Here is a 24,453-nt window from a genome sequence, read left to right on the forward strand (position 1 = left end):
TGTGTGTGTGTGTGTGTGTGTGTGTGTGTGTGTGTGTGTGTGTGTGTGTGTGTGTGTGTGTGTGTCGGTGTGTGTTCACCTGCCAACGCATCTTTGTAAATGCACTTTTTAAGCCTTGCTCTGCAGACAGATGTGTCTCTTCCCCTGCAAGGTACTGCATACAGATACACAAAGAGCATGCATCATAACAGTGTATCCATGTTAGATTGCCTGTGTTGCTATGTTTAAGTGTGTATGGGAAAGAGATGGGAGGGGGGAGGAGAGGGCTGATGTACTAGGGCTAGGGAGCATCTCGCCTGACGTTACATAAACAAGGAGTGACAGCCGGGGAGGAAGGGGGAGAGAGGTGGTGGGGGAGGAAGTGAGTCATGAAAAGGGCGATGAAAGAGGCTCGACAGTAGAGAGACGATCAGGAGGAGGATCCGGTCACAGTCACTGTACCGTAAGGGTTTCCTTTATGGGGCATTGTGCTGGAAATGTGCTTCAAACCCAATCACTACTAGAAATAATACAGGTATTATCCAAGTTTCAGGGTAGATATGTTTTACAAGGAATATCCTCAAGTACATGGAGCTTATAGCTGCACTAGTGATGTCCCTATATTATAATATGCAGTTTCAGGGTTGGATGGGTTGCTCTAAAAATGTAATCCAATACAATAACTAGTTACATGTCAAAAAATGTAACCTATTCATCATTTATGTAGGAGTATATAAATATAGTAAGTAATTTATCCTGTTTACTTTACGTTTCCTTTTGGATTACCCCAAATGCCAAATGAAATGCAAATAAAGGAAGAGAAAATAAATAACATTAGAAAAGAAGAAACAAAAGACTTCATATAGAAAATGTAGCAACAGTCATAGTTTACAAATGCTGTTTAATCTAAACACAATAATCAAAAGCAATAAATGTTCAATAAATGATGTGTTCACCTGCTGCCTTAGAAATATCTCAAATAAAAACAAATTAAAGTAGCCTTAATATAAACCATAAATATATATAATATATTTATATAAAACCGATAATATGTTTTATTTCAAAATGTACTGTAACACTTTCACCCTGCTGGTAATCACTTCTAAATGTAACAGGTTCATCAATGGCTCATGTAACACCCATTCAAAATAGCCCAGTAGTTTTTCCATAGTCCTGCTGACAAACAAACAGTAATAATTTCCCTCTCTGCTGATGGACGGCAAAAAGACAGTCATAATACAATAAAACAAATAAATAAAAACAAGGATAATTGTGACTGATTGTTGACTTAATAACAGTGTGTGGTTAAAAAAGAATAACAAATCAGAAGGAAACAAAAGATTGAACACAGATTCTGGTATTGTGAGCCCAAAAACATGAATAACTGTGGCTTGATATTGAGTTAGACAAAAGTGAATACACCATAAAGCTTCAGGTCTCCCAAGACACTGCTTTCGCCCTCACAAGAAGACGTTGTGCAGGCATGAAGTATACTTCCAATTGAAATACAATCGTTCTCTATGACACGAGAAAAAGGGAAAATGTTTGTCCGTGTGCTGTACACGAATGAATGGATACATATTGTGACCATTGCACAAACTCCTGTGAGACTGTGAGAAGTAGTAATGGTAGTTTATTTTTATTTCCTTCACTTCTATAGCCCTTGCATTACTAGTAGGGGTAGTCCTAGTCTTAGCACTATCACAGCACTAAACTAAATAGTACTTCATGGTATTTTATCATGAGCATGCTTGTGCGTCAGGCAGTATTGTAGACTCAGCAATCTGACTCTTTTCTGCCAGAGCAGCTCGTCACAGTCAAGTACTCACCTCATTAACTCGCTTTGTTCACAGTAATCCATCTTTATGCGGAGTGTGTGTGTGTGTGTGCGTGTGTGTGCATGTTCCCCATTGAGTTCCGTAGTACAACAAATAAATGATCAGAAGAAGACGGAGATGTCTCGACGCGACTTCACATTTTAGATCAACAGCATCGTGTTTCAATGCGCTGAGGCAAAGACTACCTTTAACGAGTGTGGGTAGGTTTGAAGTTCCACATGAAAGATGAACCCAGTGTAAGAAAAAAAGGACTTTAATTTCATAGTTCGATTATCATTCCACTTTATACCTCCAGTGAAAACATCAAAGCGAGGGAAACTTTAAAAACTTGTTTCCAAAGTCACCTTTTACTTCAAAACCTCATCTTACCTCCAAATTGCCCACGCTGTATTTATCCCCCAAACTGGTTGGACAGAATATTTGTGCTTTTTTAATTAAAGCCATTAAGCTCGGTCTGTCAGGTAATAGAAGGATTTTCTGCTCTGGAGGATTTTATACGTGTAAGTGTGTGTGTGTGTGTGTGTGTGTGTGTGTGTGTGTGTGTGTGTGTGTGTGTGTGTGTGTGTGTGTGTGTGTGTGTGTGTGTGTGTGTGTGTCTTGTGGTACAAAGAAGGTAGCCCGGCCCAGTCTTATTCCTGGTGTCGGTGCAGGCTGTAGTGATGTTACTGGGAAGTGGACATTTATCCTAGGTGTAAATCTGCATATTGCTCCCAAAGAAAGGCCACCCAATACCATGATGATATGTATGAGTATGTATTTTATTCCTGTCTCTTCCTTCCATTTTTAAATGACTTCCTCCCTGTGTTCAACAGTTGTGTGGTGGATGAGATGGACTTCTCAGGCATGGAGCTGGACGAAGCGCTGAGGAAATTTCAGGCCCACATTCGTGTCCAGGGAGAAGCCCAGAAAGTGGAACGTCTTATCGAGGCCTTCAGGTAATTATAAAAGTGGTAGCTGCTGTGAGAGTCTGGCTTTATCTCTTAAGTATACTCACCGGTGTTACGCAGGGCGCACATTATCTAACATTACTACAGGTTTCTTAAACTAACTTTGGGTGTTTTTGTGTTCTTTAAACACTTCCCTAAATCTCTTGGCTTTTTCTGTTTCAGTTAAAAGCAAGTTTTCTTGAGATACAGATAGACAAAGTCCCTCCCTTCAGTGTTCATTTTAGTTTTGTGTGTAACTGCTCTGTAAAATCCATCGCACTATATAAGTCTCCTACAAGCTAGCTAGTGTTGCTTAGCTTAGCTATGACTCATGTTTTTAAGCCTGGGTGTCAAAATGCTCTCTTGTAACAGTCTCATACTTCAGCATTTTGAGTCTTTCTTATCTTGCAAAATTATCTTTAACATTTCAGACAACAAATGTGTTATTCATGAAACAGTTCAAACAGATAAGTAATATTCAGACACATTGTTGTGCAAGGAGAAAACATTTGCTTTGGAGACAGATATGAATATGTATCATCTGGTGTGTTATGCAAATACCCCTAATTTTTCCTTCTCGTGTCGTTTACTTTCCACTGTAATGTAAATCTGGGCGTGTTGATATTTGCGCAGATATAAAAAGTGAAATGAAATACTGTCACTCAAGCATTACCTCTGAGCCAAACTTGTCTTGCAGAGCTTTGCAATTCTCAGGTTTTTTGATCATGAAATATGCATACATGGAGTTTTGGAGCCGTGCTGAGAGGTCAATTTGTGATTCTTCAGATGCGAGCTCAGGCTTGTTTTAGGTTATGTACAGCTATGCCAGACAAATATACAGGGAAAAACACGCTATAATGACTCAATTTAATCAGGCAAGATGGAGAGCCTTGCTTGCAAAAACAGATAAAATTGGAAATGCACACAAATCCCACTGTCATCCAGGAGCAGGGCTGGGAAAAGTACTTAGATTGTGTACTTAAGTAAAAGTAGAAGCAGAGTGTAGGAATACTCTGTTACAGTAAAAGTGCTGCGATCAAAATGTTACTCAAGTAAAAGTAGAAAAGTATTAGCATCAAAATACACTTAATGTACCAAAAGTAAAAGTAGTCATTGTTTGATTGGTCCATTTCAGGATAATATATCTGATATGTTTTATAATTATTGATCATTAAAGTGTTCTCAGAGCTGGTAAAGGTGGCTTTGTATACTGCAGGGTAGCTGCTGGATTTACTCCAGGTGAACTAAAGTCTGATTTAAGGGTTGATTATATTTCACATCCTTAATCCAAATCTGAAAATTAACTAAAGGGATTAAATAAATGTAGTGGAGTAAAAATACAAGGTAGAAAGTACCTAAAATTAAGCATAGGAATTGAGTAAATCTACTTAGTTACTTTACACCACTGTCCAGGAGTAATGGAGAAAGTGACTGAACATAAATACGCTTATATCTTGATGCCTCACACATGATCTCAGCAGTCGAGTCACGCTTCCTCACCTTCTTTCTTTGCTTACCGGCTACGATTTTGACAATGCAGCCCCCATCCAAATAGCCAGCGGGCGTGTCATTTCTAGACACCATTTGTGGCGTGGAGACAATTTAGCATGCAGCTGCGGCTCTGTTTGTTAACGCTAACTGTTCGCCCCTCTGGAGTAACAACCACCTGTCACAGTTGTCGAGGTGCCCAATGACGAGAGAAGCGTTGGTATTGTCATAGTCAGTGGGCAGGGAGGTTGGCACTGCTAATGTTTGGACATCAGGCTGGCTCTGCATGTTATTAGGAGTGAGAGATAGTGAGAGAGAGGAGATTGGGAAAAGGAAGAAAGGGGGGAAAAAGGGAGAGAGGGAGGAAGGTTTATAAATAACCAGCGTTGCGTAACTGCCACTGCCTCTCTGTGCCTTCTCCTGGGCTTTGATATGCCTCCAAACACACACACACACACACACACACACACACACACACACACACACACACACACACACACACACACACACACACACACACACACACACACACACACACACACACACACACAAAGAGACATCTACGAAGTAAGTGAAGAGGATTTGAAGCAGCAGTGAAAAGAGTGAGGGGGGAAAGTGAGAAGCAGCCAGCAGCCTCTGTATCTGCTGCGTCAGTGTGCTAATGAATGAGCTACCATGAGCCAGATCCCAGCAATGCAGTTAAACCTCTGTTAATGTTTTCATGCCTGCATCAGACGGTAGTACGCACACACCCTTATATACACACCCTGCAGCAGTGGTGTTGAGTAACTAAGTACATTTACTCAAGTACTGCACTTAAGTATCATTTTGAGGTACTTTACTTGAGTATTTCCACGTTATGCTACTCTGTATTTCTACTCCACCACAATTCAGAGGTATATATTTGGAGTTTTACTCCAGTACATTTATTTAGTACATGGAAAACATTGAAACGTTGACTTCAATTAAATGTACTATGACAACACATTTCACATAGCTGTATTAGGTTAGTTGAAAGCAATAATATTAGGTTGAAACTACTATGTTTTATTTAAACGTTATATTATTGGTTTCAATTAAACTAATACAGTTACAGTGGTATGCAAAAGTTTGGGCACCCCTTAGGAAAACCACTGCATCAGTTTGTCACTTGCTGAGCTTTTGAAGCAGCAACTTCATTTTAACATATGTTATACCTTATGGTAACAGAAACATCTCAGTAGTGAAATAACTTTTATTGGTCAAACAGAAACATGTTTATGTGCATTCAAACAAAAATAGGCATGTGCATAAATTTGGGCACCCCTAAGAAATAATTCCATTAATATTTAGTATTGCCTCCTTTTGCTGCAATAACGGCCTGTAGACGCCTCCTGTAGCCACAGACAAGTCCCTTAAGCCTGGCAGGTGGTATTTTGGCCCATTCTTCCACACAAAACGTCTCCAGTTCAGTCAGGTTTCTTGGCCTCCGTGCATGGACAGCCTTCTTCAAATAAATCCATACATTTTCAATGATGTTAAGGTCTGGGGACTGGGATGGCCATTCCAGAACATTGTACCTGTGCTTCTGCATGAATTCCTTGGTGGATTTTGATCGGTGCTTAGGATCATTGTCCTGCTGAAAAATCCAACCCCGGCGTAGCTTCAACTTTGTGACTGACTCTAGAACATTCTTGTCAAGAATCTCCTGGTACTGTAAGGAATTCATGTGGCCCTCAACTTTAACAAGTTTTCCAGTACCTGTGCTAGCCACACAGCCCCATAACATGATAGATCCTCCACCAAATTTTACAGTGGGCAACAAGTTCTTTTCATTGAATGCAGTGTGTTTTTTTCGCCATGCATACCTGTTCATGTTATGACCAAATAACTCAATCTTGGTCTCATCTGACCACAGTATTTTGTTCCAAAATGCTTCTGGCTTGTCCAGATGTGCTTTTGCATACCTCATGCGACTCTTCTTGTGATTAACACTCAGGAAAGGCTTTTTGCACATCACCCTTCCAATGAGCTCTTCCTGGTGCAAAGTACGCTGGATTGTGGAACGGTGAACAACTACACCATCAGCAGCCAGATGTTGTTGTAGTTCTCTGGAGGTGGTCTGTGGCTTCTCTGTGACCATTTTCACCATCCTTCGCCTGTGCCTTTCCCCTATTTTTGTCGGCCTACCACATCTTTCCTTCACACGGACTGTTCCTGTGGCCTTCCATTTCACAACTACGTTTCTGACTGTGGAGACAGACAGTTTAAACCTGTCAGATAATTTTTTGTACCCTTCTCCTAATTTATAATGTTGGATTATCTTAGCTTTCAGGTCAGTGGAGAGTTGTTTTGAGGTCCCCATCTTGCCACTCCCTAAGAAAGAACCTAGGCCAGGCACAGCCAGCTATTACCTATGTTAAATAGCCTTTTTCATGATTGGTTCCACCTGTCTTTGTAATTGAAGGTCTAATGAGCTAATCAAAGCAATTTTGTGCAGCAACCTGTCAGCTATAAATCCGTACAGGTGTTGAAATGAATGCTATTTATAAGGGTGCCCAAACTTTTGCACATCCCATTTTTTGCATTTTATTTTATTATAATAAAACTATGTAATGCTACCCTAAGAATTTTGGTCTGGAAAACACTAAAACGTCTACATCTTTGTAGGAAAACAAATGTTGTTGCTGTGATCTTCTATTATAAAGGAAAAGCAAATTGTCATGAAATCTCAGAGGGGTGCCCAAACTTTTGCATACCACTGTATGTGAAATGTGTTTACATAATATATTTAATTGAATTCAACAGTTCAATTTTTTCTTTGTACCTTTAGTTACTTTGTGGATCTGGATTAATGATAAACAATATAATCAACCCTAAAATAAGACATTCGTTACACCTGGATTAAATTAAAATGCTTAAATAAAACTAGCTGCACCTTTACCAGCCTTGATAACGTTTTAATGATCAATAACTATGATCAAAACTTATCATATAATATTCTGAAATGGTCCAATCTGCACAATGACTACTTTTACTGTCAGTACTTTAAGTATATTTAGATACATTTTTCTACATTTTGAATGCAGGACTTTAACAAGAGTATTCCTACAGTACTGCTCCTACCTCTGCCCTGCAGTCACATATGAAAGCGGTTTCTCTGATGGTTTCGAAAGATAAAAATCATGCTATTTGTATGAATCTTGCACATACATCTGTCCTTGTTGAGTGCATAGTGGCTTTTGCATGACACCATCTTTAGGGATCTGTAACAAGGAAAAACTGTTTTAGAAGACGGCAGCAAATACCGAATTTGAAGGTTGCCAAATCCACTCTCTAAGCAGCATCGTGATCCTTTCTACCCTCTTGTTTTTGTTTTAACCCCGCACACAAGGATATGGCAAAATGACTAAGAGCACACCTAGACAGAAAGAGGCCAAAATGAAGGTTTTTCCCTGCATGGTTCTGCAGAGCATAATGATATACAGACAAGGGTGTAATTGCTGGTTACTGTTGAGTCACGGTTTTCAGACACTTAGCATCTGTGTGAAGCACTGTCATTACCAGGCTAAACAAATAAAGGGATGCCAGAAACACACATGAGATCACTGCTGCTTAAGGTAGACACACAAGATGTGTCATATAAATATAATGTATATTTAGTTGTGATTGCATTCATTTAAGCTTTCCATACTAATGTCAGTATAAATAAAAAAGCCACACATGGCATCATAATACACTTATACATTTTATATTTCAAGAAAACTCAAATAATCTATTATAAAATGTCTACACATTTACCAGACCTGTATTTATGTCTTTTAATGACAAAACATCATTTTAAAGTCCATGCTACACTGAGCACTCTTTTACAGACATCTCTTACTTTGATAATGAATTATTGTTTAAGTGAATTTTCAGTAAATAAAACAAGTTAAAAGATTTCTTTCTCCTTTTTAATTACCTGAAATTGCACTGTAGTTGATGGGCTTTCCTCAGTCTTGAGTCAGGTCTGCAGTTCTTCCTTACAAGTGTTGCCTTAGAGGCTTACCAGGGACAAAAAGTCCTCAAAATGAAATCATTCTCTTCTACTGCTTGTAAAGCTTAAATTCTTTGAGTGCATTGTAAAAAGTAAAGTGGTCCAATCAACCTTGAGCTATAGAAAGTGAGGAGAGAAATTGGAAATCCCCCATTTATTGAGACGTATATAAAAACAGGCACATGAGCACAAATGCAAGCTTTGTTTTTGTATCCCTTTGCCAAGCTTCAGCAGTGTTGGAAAGTGCATTATAAATGGTGTGTGTGTGCAACAAGGTATAAACCTAATGTATGCATACAAGTGTGTGTCTTTACTCATCCCCACAAGACATTAGATTCCAATCACGCGGCTCAGTGGATCTGCAAAACGCTGCTACAGCTCCAATGTGGAAATGATGACTGATTAAGATAACGATTATAGTACACCTCATACCCACAGGGTCCCCACACCCACACATACACACAACTTTTCATTCTACTCTGTATATTGCTGTCTCTGATCACTCACACCTGGTAGGTGTTGTACTATTGTATTATTCATGTTCTCAACAGCAAAGTGTCCATGCACTTCACAGAGAAACACTCCTGTGGGCACTTATTTTTTTCACACACACACACACACACACACACACACACACACACACACACACACACACACACACACACACACACACACACACACACACACACACACACATATGCTAACACCCAGAGTAGGTGTCTACAAATCTGTTAGATTCATGGTTTCCACACGAGGCGGAGGCATTTCCATTCTCCACCCTCTTATATTTAGTGGTGTTTTTGGGAACTACATCTAACTGAGCCTGGCCTCTGTCACATTATTTTGCAGAAAATGCCTAGGTAAGGGGATTTCATATTTCAAACTTCATCTTTCTTCTCTACAACCTGCATAAATCTGGCAAGCAGACCCGTAAATGTTGGAGAATGTTTAAATATGGCTCAGTGGAAAACCAAGAGTGTGCATATGTCTTGTGTTTGATGTTATCTTGGGTAGTGTACAATGATTGTTAGCATCCGTTCCACTGGGACAAATGTGTTTATACAGAGTGACAATGTTAGCAAAAATGAAACTCTCGGTGCTTCTCTGCTCTCAGAGGCAGCAAACCGCTTCAGATGAACCAAATGCAAAATTACAACCATAACTCTTATTCTTCTTTGCTCTTCTTCTCCCTGCGCTCCGATTGTGTCAAGGCAGAAGTTCTTGTACGTTAGTGAAAGTAGAAGTACCAGAGTTTAGGAATACTCTGTTACAAGTAAAAGTCCTGTATTCAACATTGTACTCAAATATAATTACAAAAGTATTGGCATCCAAATACACTCAAAAATAAAAGTATATTCGCTATGCAGATCAGCCAATTTCAGAAACATATATATTATTTGTTGTCATTTTAATTATTGATGTATTCATTTCTTTATCAAGCTTAAAGGTGTAACTAAAGTCTTATTTAAGAGTTGATTATATTTCACATCATTAATCTTAATTAAAGGTATTAAATAAATGTAGTTGAGTAAAAGTACACTATTTATCTCTGAATTGTAGTGAAAATAAAGTAACCTAACATGGAAATACTCAAGTAAAGTACAAGTACCTCAGACTTGTACTTAAGTACAGAACTTAAATGCATTTAGTAACTTTACACACACAGTGTTGAAGGATGCCTTTAGTGTCTAGAATACTGAATGATCCATCTCGTCTCCTGTCTTTTTAAAACCTATTTATCTTCTGTATCTTCTCTATCCCCTCTAACTGGCCTGGACTGATGATTTTTAACATCCTATCTTGCTGTTTTTCTCTCTGTTATTCATCCATGTTTTTGTCCCCTTTTATTAAATGCTCTTCTTTCTTTCCACCGACAGTCAGCGCTACTGTATGTGTAACCCCGACGTGGTGCAGCAGTTTCACAACCCGGACACCATCTTCATTCTGGCCTTCGCCATCATTCTGCTCAACACGGACATGTACAGTCCTAACATCAAGCCCGACCGCAAGATGATGTTGGAGGACTTCATACGCAACCTACGAGGTGAGTGACTCAGCATTTTTGGGTAGAGGCACATTCAAGGGAATTAGGAGTCATTAATTAGTTTACATAATCGGCTCGAGTGATGTAGGTTAGTTTTTAGGTAATTCGGTGTCATTTGAGAATTATAAGCTGGGTGGTTTGGAGCTAAGCAAGGATCAGGCTTATAAATTGTGGCTGGATGAGAAACGTCTTCTCACTGACTTGCCAGCTCCTCATAGTGGTATTCTTTAGCCAACCCTGACATTAAAACCCCTCTATAGAAGCCAAGAAACATTGTATAATTTACCAGGATCAGTAAAAGGGCCGACGGTAACCCTAAAGAAGAGACTACAGCCATGCTAAGATGCTAACTATGGCAACGCTAGCAGCCTGTTTTTTTTTAGCAAGAGTCAGGATTTCCATGTTATTTGGCTTAGTTTTGCGTGATAGTGCTAATAATTACTAAACAAAGGAATAGCGGTTTATAAATCATGGACAAACAGGGTTTAAGTTTTTCTAGCTGGTCGATTGTTGATGTGAAAATACCACCAAAATTGGGATGAGTCACCACGGTAAGGTGGAAACCAAGAAACTTTCCATATTTATAATATATGGATTTTAATTTCAATTTACTCTGGCACAAGATGCCAAAAAGGGCCCGCCAATGGAATTGAATGACTGTAGAGTTACGGGAACAACATGGTAAGAAATCATACATACTCAATCTCCAAACAGACATATGAATCATTACAATTGAATCAGTGTCAAACAGTGTTTGGATCTTTATTCAATCAAAATGCCCGCCATAACTTAAGGTAATAAAAATTTGGTTACATTTTATTGCACTCACAACTCATAGCGACGCCGACAGAAGGCACCTGTAATTCTTGTCTCCCGCATGCGGACAGATGCTCATTCGCCGAGCGCGGAGGACGAGGCGGGAGCGCTGTAGTTCTGCTCTCCCTCTGTACAATCAATCAGCGAACACTGAGGTCGATGCAGAACAACTTTAATAGATTCATCCAGACTGTTCCCCACAATTAAATTAAGTTGGAAAATCAATTTCGGCATCTTATGCAAATTAAAATATGCCACTCTCTCCTGGCTTCTCTATTTGTCTTCTCGCTATGTTTTCTCTGTCTCTGTCTCCATTCTCTTATCGTGTTGTGTTCCCAGTCAGAATATCATTTGTTCTGTTTAATAATCTGTCTTTCCTTGTTTATTTTCTGTCCGTTTCTCTCTCCTCTTTCACTCTCGCCCCTCATACACACTGACAGCAGAATAACTCAATCAACTAATTGACTGAGGTGAAATGCAATTATGCTCTAGAAACCAATAGTGATGAAGATCACAGAAAATTCATTATCTCAATCAGAACAGAAGGCCAGCGTCAAAGCTGTTTCGAAATGGGGAAATAGAATGTAAACCAGCTTCCTCCATAAATAAATCATCTATGTCTCACAGAACAATGGCAATTCTGAAGTCTCATTTACTGGATTGAGAGGTTGGGCTCAGATGTATAGAGAGATTTCAGATGAAAACACATGTAGACAGGGAAAGAGAAGAGGTAAATAAAACAGGCCTTTTGTCCTGCTAGCAGCTCTGGATACTGATTTTAGCTTATGCTAATTGTGGAACAATTCTAACCTATTTATTTTATCTTTTGTTTATTTGATCCAAACACAAAGTACAGTTCATTGTCAAAAACTAAATAAATGAACAATTACAATGTTTGACCTGTTGATGTATTTTCGGGGCTTTGACCACCACACACCAAAAGTCATGTAGTTATACGAACCCCATTTCCAGTGATGTTGGGACGTTGAATAAAAAACACGTAAATAAAAAAAGAAAACACTGATTTGCAAATCCTTTTTCGACCTATATTCAATTGAATTCACTACCAAGACAAGATATGTAATGTTGAACTGATTGCTTTTATGTTTTCTTGCAAATAATCACTCATTTTGAATGTGATGTCTGGGACGGGGGCATGTTTACCACTGTGTTACATCACTTTCCTTTTAACAACACTCAATAAGCATTCGCTGTTGTAACATGTGCAGGATGTCGCTTGGATGCTAGCGTATGTTGCTCCAAAACCTCTATGTACCTTTGAGCATTAATGGTGCCTTCACATATGTGCAAGTTACCCATGCCATGGGCACTAACACACCCCCATACATCACAGATGCTTGCTTTGGAACTTCACACTGATAATAATCTGGATGTTCCTTTTCCTCTAGCCAGGAGGACATGACGTCCATGATTTCCCTCAAAATATGAAGTGTGGACTCATCAGACCACAGCACAATTTTTCAATTTGCGTCAATCCATCTCAGCTTCTGGGTGTTCCTGATATATGGCTTTCGCTTTGCATGGTAGAGTTTTAACCTGCACTTGTATATGTAGCAACAAACTGTGTTAACTGACAATGGTTTTGCAAATCATTGTATTCTGTTATCATTGACAACTTTCATAACCTCCCAACTTCATTGGAATTGGGGTTTGTATAACACTCACCAAACTAACAATCAAAGTTGATTAAAAGATACAAATGTATTTTTTATTTTGGGGTTGACTGTCCCTTTAAGGAATCACCAACTTTACCAGAACATACATCACTTACATCACAATACAGCTCTAAATCTAAATCAAAGTCACTAGTTTTAGGGTTTATAATCTAGGGAACATGAATGCCCAACCGACTGAAAAAAAAGCGAGGTCATAGAAGAGTGAGGAATGTGGCAGAGCATTTTAAAAGCGGACACGCTCAGCAGAGTAACTTATTTATCTGACACTTTACACACATTTCCTCCAGGACATGTCATCCACTCCCCCTGACTCCATAATGTGTAACGATGTCTCAGCGGTGTCCCACGGTGCCTCACTGTCACCGCCATCACTTGTGGCTCCTTCATTTTCTCAAAAACACTGTGCCCCATTGAAAACGCAATGTAGCACGCAGCACGGTACAGCTGTGCCCATATAATGGGGAGCAACCGGAGGGCAACCTTTCAGCCTAATGGCATGCAGCTCTACCTGCGTCCAAATGCCAGCGCTTTGAACTGCACTGTGTTCCAGACAGAACAACTTCTATGGGTGTTAACCTTTCCCTCGCCAATTAACCTCCTCTCACATTGCCTTCTGTCATTATTTAATGAAGACAGTGAAAGACAGAAAGCCGAAGGACAGGCGAGATAACAAAGAGCTCTGACTTGCTCTGAAGAATTTATTCCACTGTCTGCAAGTCAAATACCGAGGCAAAAGAAATCAAGCGTGAAAAGTCTGTCAGTAAAATATGAATGCTGTCATGTACAAACATATTGTCTTTTCTTGTATCAGGGGGACAAACCCTACTGTATGTAAGAGTAAACACCATATGGCTTCTCTACAGCAGAAGTATAATGAAGATAGAGTAAAGACAATAAGTGTACTTTAAATGAATATTTGAAATAAATGGCACTAGGGTATGTTGCACATGAAGTATATATTTAAACGGACACCACACTCCATATTCCACTCTGTGATGTGTGCATAACTGTGTGTAACCAGCCTCTTTCCGTCATAGGTGTTGATGATGGAGCCGACATCCCCAGAGACATGGTGGTGGGAATCTATGAACGAATACAACAGAGGGAGTTACGCTCCAACGAAGACCACGTCACCTACGTCTCCAAGGTTGAGCAGTCCATCGTGGGAATGAAAACGGTTAGGACACACTCTCAATATCTCGGCAAACAGTCGACTATTCATCATCCAGCAGACAGAAAGCAACAAGATCATTCAGAGTAGTGATGGTTTCCACCTGAATGCAAGACCAATAGGAAATCGCTTTAACCTCTGATTTTGGTCTCAACCAACTAATCATGAAACTATTCATTACCATAGCTCACAATGCTCTACTATGTTCCTCAGCTAGTCACTAACTTTGTTTTTCTGCAATCTGGTGCTAAGCAGAGGGAGTTCATTTCGTTTGCAATAGCTGATTTGCTAAAAAAAAATATGTGTGCATATTGAAAGATGCTAAACGCTACGTCAAGGAGAGTCCACTGATCATTTCCCTTGGCTTCATCAATACAATGAGTCAACTACAGAAAATGCACATGTGCTCAAGTACTGAACTAACTGTACTAACACCACTACATATTGGGAGCCAATATTGTATTTTCTCCATGACAAATTAGTTACTACTTTACAGATTAGCATTATTAGCAAATAAAACATATTAATAAAAACTGATACATAAACTATGATATATAGTCATACAGTATATCAATATAATGAGTAGTAGTACATTACAGAAATGAAATGAGCTTTGAGTATAAGTCAATACTTTTGTACTTCTACTCAAGTTAGACTTTGTATGCATTTTAACTGAGTAGTCTTACACTGTAGTATTGCTACTTTTATCGTAGAAAAATTGTACTTCTTCCACTCCTGCTTATGGCATATGTTTGACCTCATTGTGTGAATATGTTTATAGAGTTGATTGTGTTTTGACAATAGTAAATCTGAGGCAGATGTTTAGCTTTATAATTGACTGCTTGCACTGATTCATGTGGGAATGTGCTCTGTGTGCCAACTCATAACACTGAAAGGCTTTTTTTAAATGATTAAACAGTTCAGGGAATTATTTTTGAATCTTGTCAAATCACTTTTATCATTTATTCATGGGAAATAGATCCTGGATAAAAGTTGGTGATTTGTTTCCCACGCACTCTGGGAATCGACGATGTCACTATTCAACAGCTAATATGGGAAACTATTTAAATTAAGGAACTACACTGGGTTTATTCCATTGTCTGGACGCTTTCTTCATTTCTGATATTTAGGTACCACAGAGTGTATAGCCCTCATAACATGTGCCTTTAAGATGATGTCAGTGATGGATAAATAGCCATAGGATTACAGAGGGAGCGTTTCCAAACATTGATGAATTGTTGTGACAGGTAGAGACTATTCCTGTCCATCAGAGCTGTCTGCTATAAAAAGACTTCTTCCTTACAATTGTTTTCATTTATTTATCGTTTATTTGGTAGGGACAGATACAATATACATTGACAGACTGAAAACAGCTATCCGGTGCAAGTATAATATTTTTTATAGCGAGTGCTAGTTTGCAACACTCGTTGGAACTAGAAAAGCACAACAGTGAGGTAAAACAGAGTTAAACAGAATACAGCAAGATACAATAATGCATACATTAAAAACGTTAAAACTAGACATGGGTACATGTTTGTTGTTGGATTAACCAGGATTTGGTAGCTCTCTTAAAAGAGGTGAAGTTAGCAGCAGATTTCAAGTGATCAGGTAGCAAGTTCCAGGACTTTGTTCCTTTCACAGAAAAAGCTGTCTGAGCAAAAGGTGTTTTGCAGAACGGGACCTTACAGTTGCCACTAGAAGCTGCTCTGGTGGATCTGCCGCAGCTCTGTAATCTCTGGATGTATTTGCACAGAGACTGAGGAGCAAGTCCATTTACACATTTAAACAAAAGCTTTACATAATGAAAGTCAGTAAAATGAGCAAAACTTAAAATCTTGTATTTCCTTAAAATGCGGCAATGATGATACCTTATTTGCTTTTTGTCCAAGATTTTCAAGGCCCGATTGTAAAGACTCTTTATGGATTTAATTACAGGCTGGTTGGCCTGGGACCAAGCTGCCAAACCATAGGTCAGATGTGAAAAAAATCATTGAATTAAAAAGATAAAGGCACAGTCAGATGTCAAGCAATGTCTTATTATCTTAAAACAGCTAAGGTTAGCCTTAATCATTTTGCAAATCTTTTTCGCACTGAGAATCTAAAATGATCCCTAAGTACTTCATATCTGATACTTGTTCAATGGACTCACCTTTTATTCTGACGTTCAGGGATTCTGTTGCAGGTAGCTTTTTGATGGAAAAACAGATGGACTTTGTTTTCTTTGTGTTTAGTGTTAAGCAGGAGGCATCAAGCCAAGCTGAAACCCTTTCTAAGTTTTTGATTAGCTTATCTGCAACAGCATCACAGGTTATGCCAGATACATGGACGACTGTGTCGTCAGCATCCATCTGAAGACCTATACCAGGGCATACTACTGGAAGGTCGTTAATATACAAGCTGAAAAGGATAGGACCCACGATAGTTCCTTGGGGGATTCCAGTTACAATTTTGTTAAAAACCGACTTGATGTTGTTGATCACAACACACTGTTCACGACCCTTTAAATAAATATCAAACCATGCCAGTGAGAGTTTAGAGAAATTGTACATTGACAGTTTTGAAATTAAGATGTTTTGATTTACGGTGTCTTTCGTAAATCCAGGAACACTGCACCCACTACATTTCCTTTATCAAGTGACTGTTTAATGTTTTCTAATAGTAGAGAAGTCGCTGACTCTGTGGAATGGTTGTGTCTGAAACCGAACTGTAGAGGGTGCAAATAATGGTTTGTCTCCAAGTAATGTAGCAGTTGTTCTGAGACAACCTTCTCCAACACTTTAGACAGGACTGGAAGAAGACTCATTGGTCTGTAGTTGTTAATCTCTTCAGCATCCCCAGATTTTAAAATAGGCATTACCAAGGCATTTTTCCATCCATCTGGGAATTGACCAGTCTTGATGGAAACATTAATAAGATGTGTAAGGGGCGGAACCACAATGTTACTGTATTTTTTTAGGAATACATTTTCTAGGTTATATATGTCCTTAGAGAAAGTGGTGTTTAAGTCGTTAATAGCTTTCAGGACCACTGATTGGTTAACTGCCCTGATAGCAAATGAGTTGACATCTTCATCAGAAGCTTCAACATTCCTATTAGCATTAGTAGGAGGGAAGTTCATGGCAAGATCTTTAAGAAATTGAATGAAGACATCATTAAATTTGTTAGCAACTTGTACAGGATCTGACATGATGTCTTCCCCAGCTCTGAGTTCATGTTTGTTGGAGACACTGACCTTTGGTTTTATTAGAGTATTTAGTTGGTTCCAGATTATATTACCATTCCCTTTAGCCTCTGATAGAACCTTAATGTAATATTTTGCCTTTGAAATACGCAGTTCCTTAATAACCTGATCTCTCAGCGCTTTCAATAATTTTAAGTCAGTGTCTTTTTGAGTTTTGAGGAAGGTCTAAAGTGCATAATGTCTTCGCTTCAGTAACTGACGAACAGTGTCACTTAGCCACGGAGCTGTATTTTTCTCTGTGGCTTTTTACGTTGTTTAATGAACTTGTCAACAATGCGACTGATAATGGACATCAATTCATTGCAGCATTCATTTACTTGGCCATGTTGTAGCACCTCATCCCAGCTGACTGTTATTAATTCATTCTCAAACTCGGTGAGATCCTTACGAGGCATCTCAAGTTTTACTGCTTTGTGATTGTTACTATACTATAATAATATATATCACATCAGCTGTATGAGGATGTTTTTGTTTTTTGCTTGGTGTAAATACACTTCTTAAATGTGATAAAGTAGCTTTGCAAATCATTTCCCACCCACGATTAACAATTGTAGAACCAATTTTTATTTATTCATTCATAAATTGTTAATCGTATGAGTAAACTCTGTCCTGTCCCACCGTTTCTAAATAATCCCATTTAAAAAAGACCACTCTACATGCAAGAAGCATTTGCAGCTAATGATGTCTCTACATGTTTCTGACATTAGGGTAATGAGAAAGCAGGCTGGCTGTGAGTCTGTAGACCCTGCAGTGATGAGAGAAGAGAGGCTGTGTGTGTACTCGCTGCATTGTAAACAGTCCACAGGGATCAGAGAGAATAAAGATTTAAAATGCGCAGAGAGAGAACTAAACAGAGGCTGAGGATAGTTCTTTTTTATCATGAAGAGGGGATGTACTCCACATCGACTGACTGTCACGCTGCCGCTGTTTGGATTCCTGCAGTGATCCAACACCGAGACAAGCACGGAGACGGGGCGTGTAAGAGGCGAGGACATGATTAGATCGCTGCCCGCCATTTTTGTAGTGTAATCTGCTTAAACTGGGAAAAGCACTTAAGTCCAAAAGCAGAGGTCAGGCCTTTAGCGACACAACTGCAGCATTTTGTTTCAATGGACCTCCACCTTTTATAATCTGATTCAGCCTAAACTAGAGCCAATAACGGAACACAAAGACAAAGACACCTTTATTGCCAACACATTTTCAACACAAACTAAAAAATTTATCTTGACCTTGCTTTAGAGGACTTACTGGAAGAAGCTAGAGCAAGCATCACCAAGCCTGTATTCTTAAATGTCATGTACTAAAATTAGATTAGATTGCTCACATCTTAGGTAGTTAATTTAAAAGAGATGTGATGCAAAAAAGCAGAAAAGGATCAGTCATATAATCCCATGTTCTTCACCAACTTGCATAACCTTGAAACAGCACTTACTGTATCTGTTGCTGCATTAATGTTTTTTAAGACTCCGAGTTCAGTTTACAATGCCATTAATATTTCTCAGCAAAGTGTGCTTAATGACTTTTTATCTGACACTTCAGTACCAGCTTTTAACCTCAGTGAATAATTTGAAGTACTTCGGCCAAAAGTCGTTTGTATTTAAAGTCTCCCTGTTTCACTTCAGTACTCTTTACCCAGTTCCTCTGAGGGGAATGTGTCTCTCTCAGAGTCTATGTCTTCATATTTTCTAAAATGACTTTAAAGCCTCTCTGAGTGACACCTCATCTGAGTGATTGAAGCTCTCCTTTAAACCTGTCTCTCTCTCTGCAGGTTCTGTCTGTCCCTCACAGAAGACTGGTGTGCTGCAGCCGGCTGTTTGAGGTGACTGATGTCAACAAGGCCCAAAAACAGGCAGCGCACCAGAGAGAAGTCTTCCTCTTCAATGATCTCATTGTGGTAAGTTAAAATAGATTCATTTTTCATACTGTTTATGTTGCTTACAGTTTTCTTTAGCCGCCTCTAAAGTGCTTGTTTCTGCTGCATTCAGTGGATCTTAAAGCTGCTTATTTTGTTGTGACAGGTGCAATGCGCCATCACCTCCTTGCAATGTGAGCTGCCTCTATTCCTTTATTTTCATCAGGTCTCTCTGGACCTTCCTTATTGTATTTATTAAAACAAATTCCATTACAGTAAGTCTCACACATCAGGGTACAGATACAAAGTTCTGTTATTAAAGAATATATAAAAGTACACAATAAAATAATAATTATCAAAACAAAAGTATAAGATATACAGTGAGTCCAATTAAATGTTTAACATATGTTTACTTCACTATATTCTTTATAAAAGCTGACCACTTCTATAAATACTTTTCTATCTTGAGTTGTAGTTTCTAGGGCTGCCCTCGACTCAAGATTGTTCTAGTCGACTAATATGTGTCAATTCAGGCGATAAGTCGCTAAGCGTTGCACTTTTATGATGAATTATGGTTATCAATAGTCAGTATAAACAGCAGAAACGCCAGTTTAGGATTCTTAATGTGTGTCGGAATGAGCAAAGTAATGTGTAACCAAGTTTTAAAACCAACAATTAGAAGACAAAATGATAAGTTAAAAAGAACTAAAGCGAAAATAATCATTACAGTTTATATTTAAAATGTTAATGAATTTAGCAAACCCATTAATGCAACACAGCAAGTGGAAACACTGAGAAATATGCGCATTACGTCCTCATAATGGAATGTAAGCTTGAATTATTTTATTTCTGGGGTCAGAATTATTATATATCAACGGTCTGTATACAGTAGTTTAGGCTAGGATACTGCCTGACTCACTGCTGCTCTTTTCCTCAGATTTTTGATTCTTTCAGCTAATGGACTAATGAAGAATTAGTCTACAAGACTTTTTTGGTAGCCCTAGTAGTTTTGCTGTTATACCTTCTCTACTGTTTACAGTCTTGAGTCTTTTGGGACTTTGGTCCAAGGTAGGTGTGAGGGTTTTAAGCCAGTTTATCGTAATCATTTTAGGGGGTATTAATATCAGAACTCTGAGAATATACATCTTGGCCTTTCCTAGTTAACCCTAGCCCTAAAATCAGCCTTTGTGGTTCCAGCCCTTCCTTTTTAATAGTACTTGGTAGCCCATACAGTTTTGCAGTGCCTTCATAAAGGAAGATCTGTCCCCAACAGAGCAGCTTTAAGGGCCAGTTATAAAGTTATGCCTCACAGTATAGATAAGTTGTTCACTTGGTCATGTAGATTGGAAAATGATCAAAGGTTTAACGATGGGCATAATTAACATACTCATAAAGGGCCACTTAGGAATTATCCATCCAAAGCCTTTAACTACTCTCATCATTATGTCAAATGTTGATCTCACTCCAAAAAATACAGCCTGAGTAAAAAAAACAGGGCTAGTCTACTTTTCTCTGTCCTGCTGAAGCATCAAAGTAATTGGTAGCCGCAGGAGAAGGAGGTGAGAAGGCCGATTTTGAAGTATAGGTGAAAAAGCAGAAGAGTCTCCACAGGGGAATTCTGTTCATTTAGCACTAAAAGTTAGCGGTGCGATACTTTCAGGTTTTTTCTCCTGACAGCTTTGAAAGCAGGGCAGAAGTGGTCTTTGAAAGCTTTTACTGGTAAATTAAAGTGATGGGGAGTTTTTTCTTTGAATCTGGCCCCTGTTCTGGCAGCTTAAACATGTCAAGAGGTGTTTAAAGTGCCGATGTGATGTTTTATTAGAAAACAGATCGCTTGGCAGATAATGGCCCCCACAATTGCGCTTTAGAACAGATTCCCCTCATCTTTCTCTATCCGGAAGGTCATTCAATGAGAAAGCACAATCATACCTCTAATACATCCTGAAATAAGGTTGACAAGGCGTTGTTTTTCAGAGAGCACAATCTGGAACTCTTTGAATCTGGTGAACATTAACATTGACTTTTTGTTTTTTGAATAGTCTTTTAATGATCAAGTAGAGTGTTTCTATCAGAGCTCTTTTGCTGATAGAGAATGTAATTGACAAACAAAAAGAACATTGTTGTTTGACGTGCTCTCCTGTCTCTCAAAGTCATGGTTTGTCATTGTGTGCAGATCTTGAAGCTTTGTCCAAAGAAGAAGAGTTCTGCAGCCTACACCTTCTGCAAAGCAATGGGCCTACTTGGCATGCAGTTTCATCTGTTTGAGAATGAATGTAAGTCACAATGTCTTCACTGCAGACAGCTGCCCATGAAAAACACAACACCTGTAACACCCAATGATTTGGAGCGTTACAAAACAGGGAAAAGTATCCTCAAGTTCAAGTGAGCAAGGGATAGTAGAGTTATTGCCAGGTTTTAAATAGTTTTATTAGACTTTCTCTTGATATTATCCCTTTATTTTATATTCATGACGGCAGACATTCATTATCCTAGAATTGGTTGGTCCTATAGACATCTTTCCCATTAATATTGCCTTTACACTATCTCTATAAGAAGAATACAATTACTTTTTAGAACATTTCCCTAGCTGTGTTACACTGGCTAATATCTTAGCAGACAATTCTTGAAATTTCTCTTCTTATTCTTTTCTCAACAATCCAATATCCTCGGTGCTGCCCAGACTACCCTCATGGCATCACCATCCTCTCACCTTTCGGCTCGGACAAGAAGCAGGTACTTAACTTCTGTGCCCAAAGTGCAGAGGAGCTGCTCAAGTTCGTAGAAGATCTGAAGGAATCAATCGCGGAGGTGTCGGAGATGGAGCAGATACGCATCGAGTGTAAGTGCCTTTAAATGTTTTTCCCTTTCATAATACCACTAAGACTGGACGCTGCCACAGAGAGACGGTATATGTGACAAAAAGAAGGTTCATATAATGTTGGATAAATTAAATCAGTAATCCTCGACATGAGTCTTGTTGCTGCAAGCATGTTCATTATATTTGTGCAAGCTTGTGTCTACCAAGTAGCTGGTTCCTCTTTGGCAATGCACCCAGCATCCTATTTTGCCTAAATCATAATCTCACATCTTGGAAAATGGGAAACTACAGTGTATTATTACACTCTGTGTGGGAAATATTACATTTTGTCTGTGGGTCAGAAGCCATTCTTTGTGCTGTATTATTTTTCTAGTGTGTAGTTGCAGGATGACTCTTTGCATTTAGTTTCCTTTGGTGCACTGCAGCTCTAACAGACTGCAGGAGGGCCGTAAACTGGAGGTGAAAGGAGGCCAGTGTTCCTGGAAGCTGCCAGGCATCTCAGTTGTTTGGGTCTGCGTGCATATGAAATTCTCCAGACAATACGACATGCACATACTTAGACCCACATGAAAAAGCAGAGGATTCAGAGCCCGGCTCCTGCCAGTGGGCATCAAAGGGAGCATCCCTGCTGGGATTTGATGCAATGGCATTACCCTTCACAGAGAGGAAGGGCCAGCTGCCCAGGGAGAGCAGGCAACAACATACGGAGACGGGCATTGGATGACAGACGGAAGTTATTTCTTTCAGTATAGTGGAGCGAGGAGAGACAGCTACTGTGCACAAACACACAATGTAGGCCTCATGGTGAGATCTATTTGTTAAAAGACATACATAAACGAAAGCAGCACAACAATTTTCACTACGAAATCATTTTAAAACGTTAGGATTGTTGGCAGTTCTTTTGTCCTCTAAGGGATTTGAATTGTTTGCACATCAGCGAACATGCCCGTGGCTGTTTGGGCTTTCCCTCTTTGAGATAGGAAGGAAACAGTTTCTTTTTTCAAAAATGGTACATTTTTTCCCTTTATCTGGATCTTCATAATTATCAACATCTAACCCGAAAAGATGTTCCGATTCCATAAAGCACTGGGGAAAAAACCTTTGAAATGTGATAATTATAGGTAAGTTAGAAATATCATTGCACATAACACTTTATCCATTTTCTCTATCATTTTTGCCCAAAAAATTGCCACTGTTTACTTAAAGCTTCATTTAACTCTCTGTTAAAGGATGTTTTAATAAATTGCCCAACCGGTCACTTCCTGTTTAGTTTGTTGTATTTTTGCCACACTTGCACCAAAACGAAATGAAGGACTTTGTGTGCTGCACTCTAACTGTGGCTCCTGGCAGTTTTGCAGTTACAAATTTGAATTCATGGCAGCGTTGGAGACAAAACAACATTTAGTAATCATGATTGGAAATGACATGCAATTACCATCAAGTGTGAAGTGTAATTAGGGAGATTGCGTTTTGAGATTAGAGGCGAGAGTGGGAGGGGAAGGCAACACGAGCGTGTGTTAGGCATTTGAAATAAAGCAGAGCTCTGTTGGTTAATATTTAACGCCTACCCACACACCTTCTACCTGTCGGTCGATATACCCCCTTTGCTTTCTGCCATAGTGATTATGTGATCATCATGTTTGTCTTCTGTTCTCTGCAGGGGAACTGGAGAAGCAGCAGGGAGCCAAGACACACTCAGTAAAGAACAACGGCACACAGCTAGAACTGCGTGGCAAACAGGGCTCCCCATCAGGTGTGTGAGTGAGTGTGTGTGCACCTTTTTTAATTTCAAAACACACTGCAGAGAACTTGCCTCGATTGCATTAACCACCGCTGTTTTTATGAATAAATTAATTGGAAAGAGACATTTTAAACCTGAAATTTGAGGCGCTAGACTACCAAATCTTCCTGAAACAAGGGGAGTGAAATTGCTGTGTATTGTTTTCAAATTATACTTCAATTCCACATTTGAAATATTTTAAAGCCTGGTCACAGTGCTGCTTTTACTAAATCATTTCCCAATTTGGGATGATCCATCTATCCATCCATCCATCTATCTATCTTTCTTTTTATAAGGGGTCGTATTTTTTTCCTCCTTTAAACAGTTTAGGACTCGGTAAGATAAAATAATCAATCAAGAAGAACGATGACAGTTTAACACAGACATTTTGCTGCCACTTTCGTCTCTTTTCCCTCCATTTTCCCCTCTGTCCAGGAAACCAGGAGATGGATGACAGAAGTGGACACAATGCAGTAGAGGTAAGTGCTTAGCGATGTGTCCCATGTCACTGAAGGTAAGTCAGTGAATTGGGTCATTGCCAAGGTAGGAGGAGAAAGGTTGAACCCCAGGAATAGTCATATCTTTAGGGTTAGAGGCATCAAGCAGGAGTGGTGAAGAGTGGATGAGAGTGCTGCAGGGTAAAGCTGCGGGCATGGGAGGTAACTCAACCAAACTGAATGTTAGATAAAAGTCCTCCCTTGACGTACAGAAATAAAAGATGGGTGGTTTTCGGGGGAACTCATAAAAGCCTAGCAGTCAGGTTCTACCCCCTAAAATGCATCACA

The 24,453-nt window shown here is 39.2% G+C and overlaps 1 protein-coding gene across 1 annotated transcript in view; it reads left to right on the forward strand.

Annotated features, from left to right (window-relative positions):
• Positions 1-24,453, forward strand: part of iqsec3a (IQ motif and Sec7 domain ArfGEF 3a) — a 93,351-nt gene that overhangs the window by 62,979 nt on the left and 5,919 nt on the right. The window contains exons 6-13 of the mRNA XM_063905439.1: positions 2,630-2,752; positions 10,127-10,293; positions 13,844-13,983; positions 18,987-19,112; positions 21,244-21,343; positions 21,751-21,909; positions 23,549-23,641; positions 24,104-24,147. Of these exons, the coding sequence (XP_063761509.1) occupies positions 2,630-2,752; positions 10,127-10,293; positions 13,844-13,983; positions 18,987-19,112; positions 21,244-21,343; positions 21,751-21,909; positions 23,549-23,641; positions 24,104-24,147 (952 nt within the window). The remainder of the gene's footprint in view (positions 1-2,629; positions 2,753-10,126; positions 10,294-13,843; positions 13,984-18,986; positions 19,113-21,243; positions 21,344-21,750; positions 21,910-23,548; positions 23,642-24,103; positions 24,148-24,453) is intronic.

The sequence above is a fragment of the Eleginops maclovinus genome, chromosome 17 (genome assembly GCF_036324505.1).
Source record: "Eleginops maclovinus isolate JMC-PN-2008 ecotype Puerto Natales chromosome 17, JC_Emac_rtc_rv5, whole genome shotgun sequence".
NCBI classification, from domain to species: Eukaryota; Metazoa; Chordata; class Actinopteri; order Perciformes; family Eleginopidae; genus Eleginops; species Eleginops maclovinus.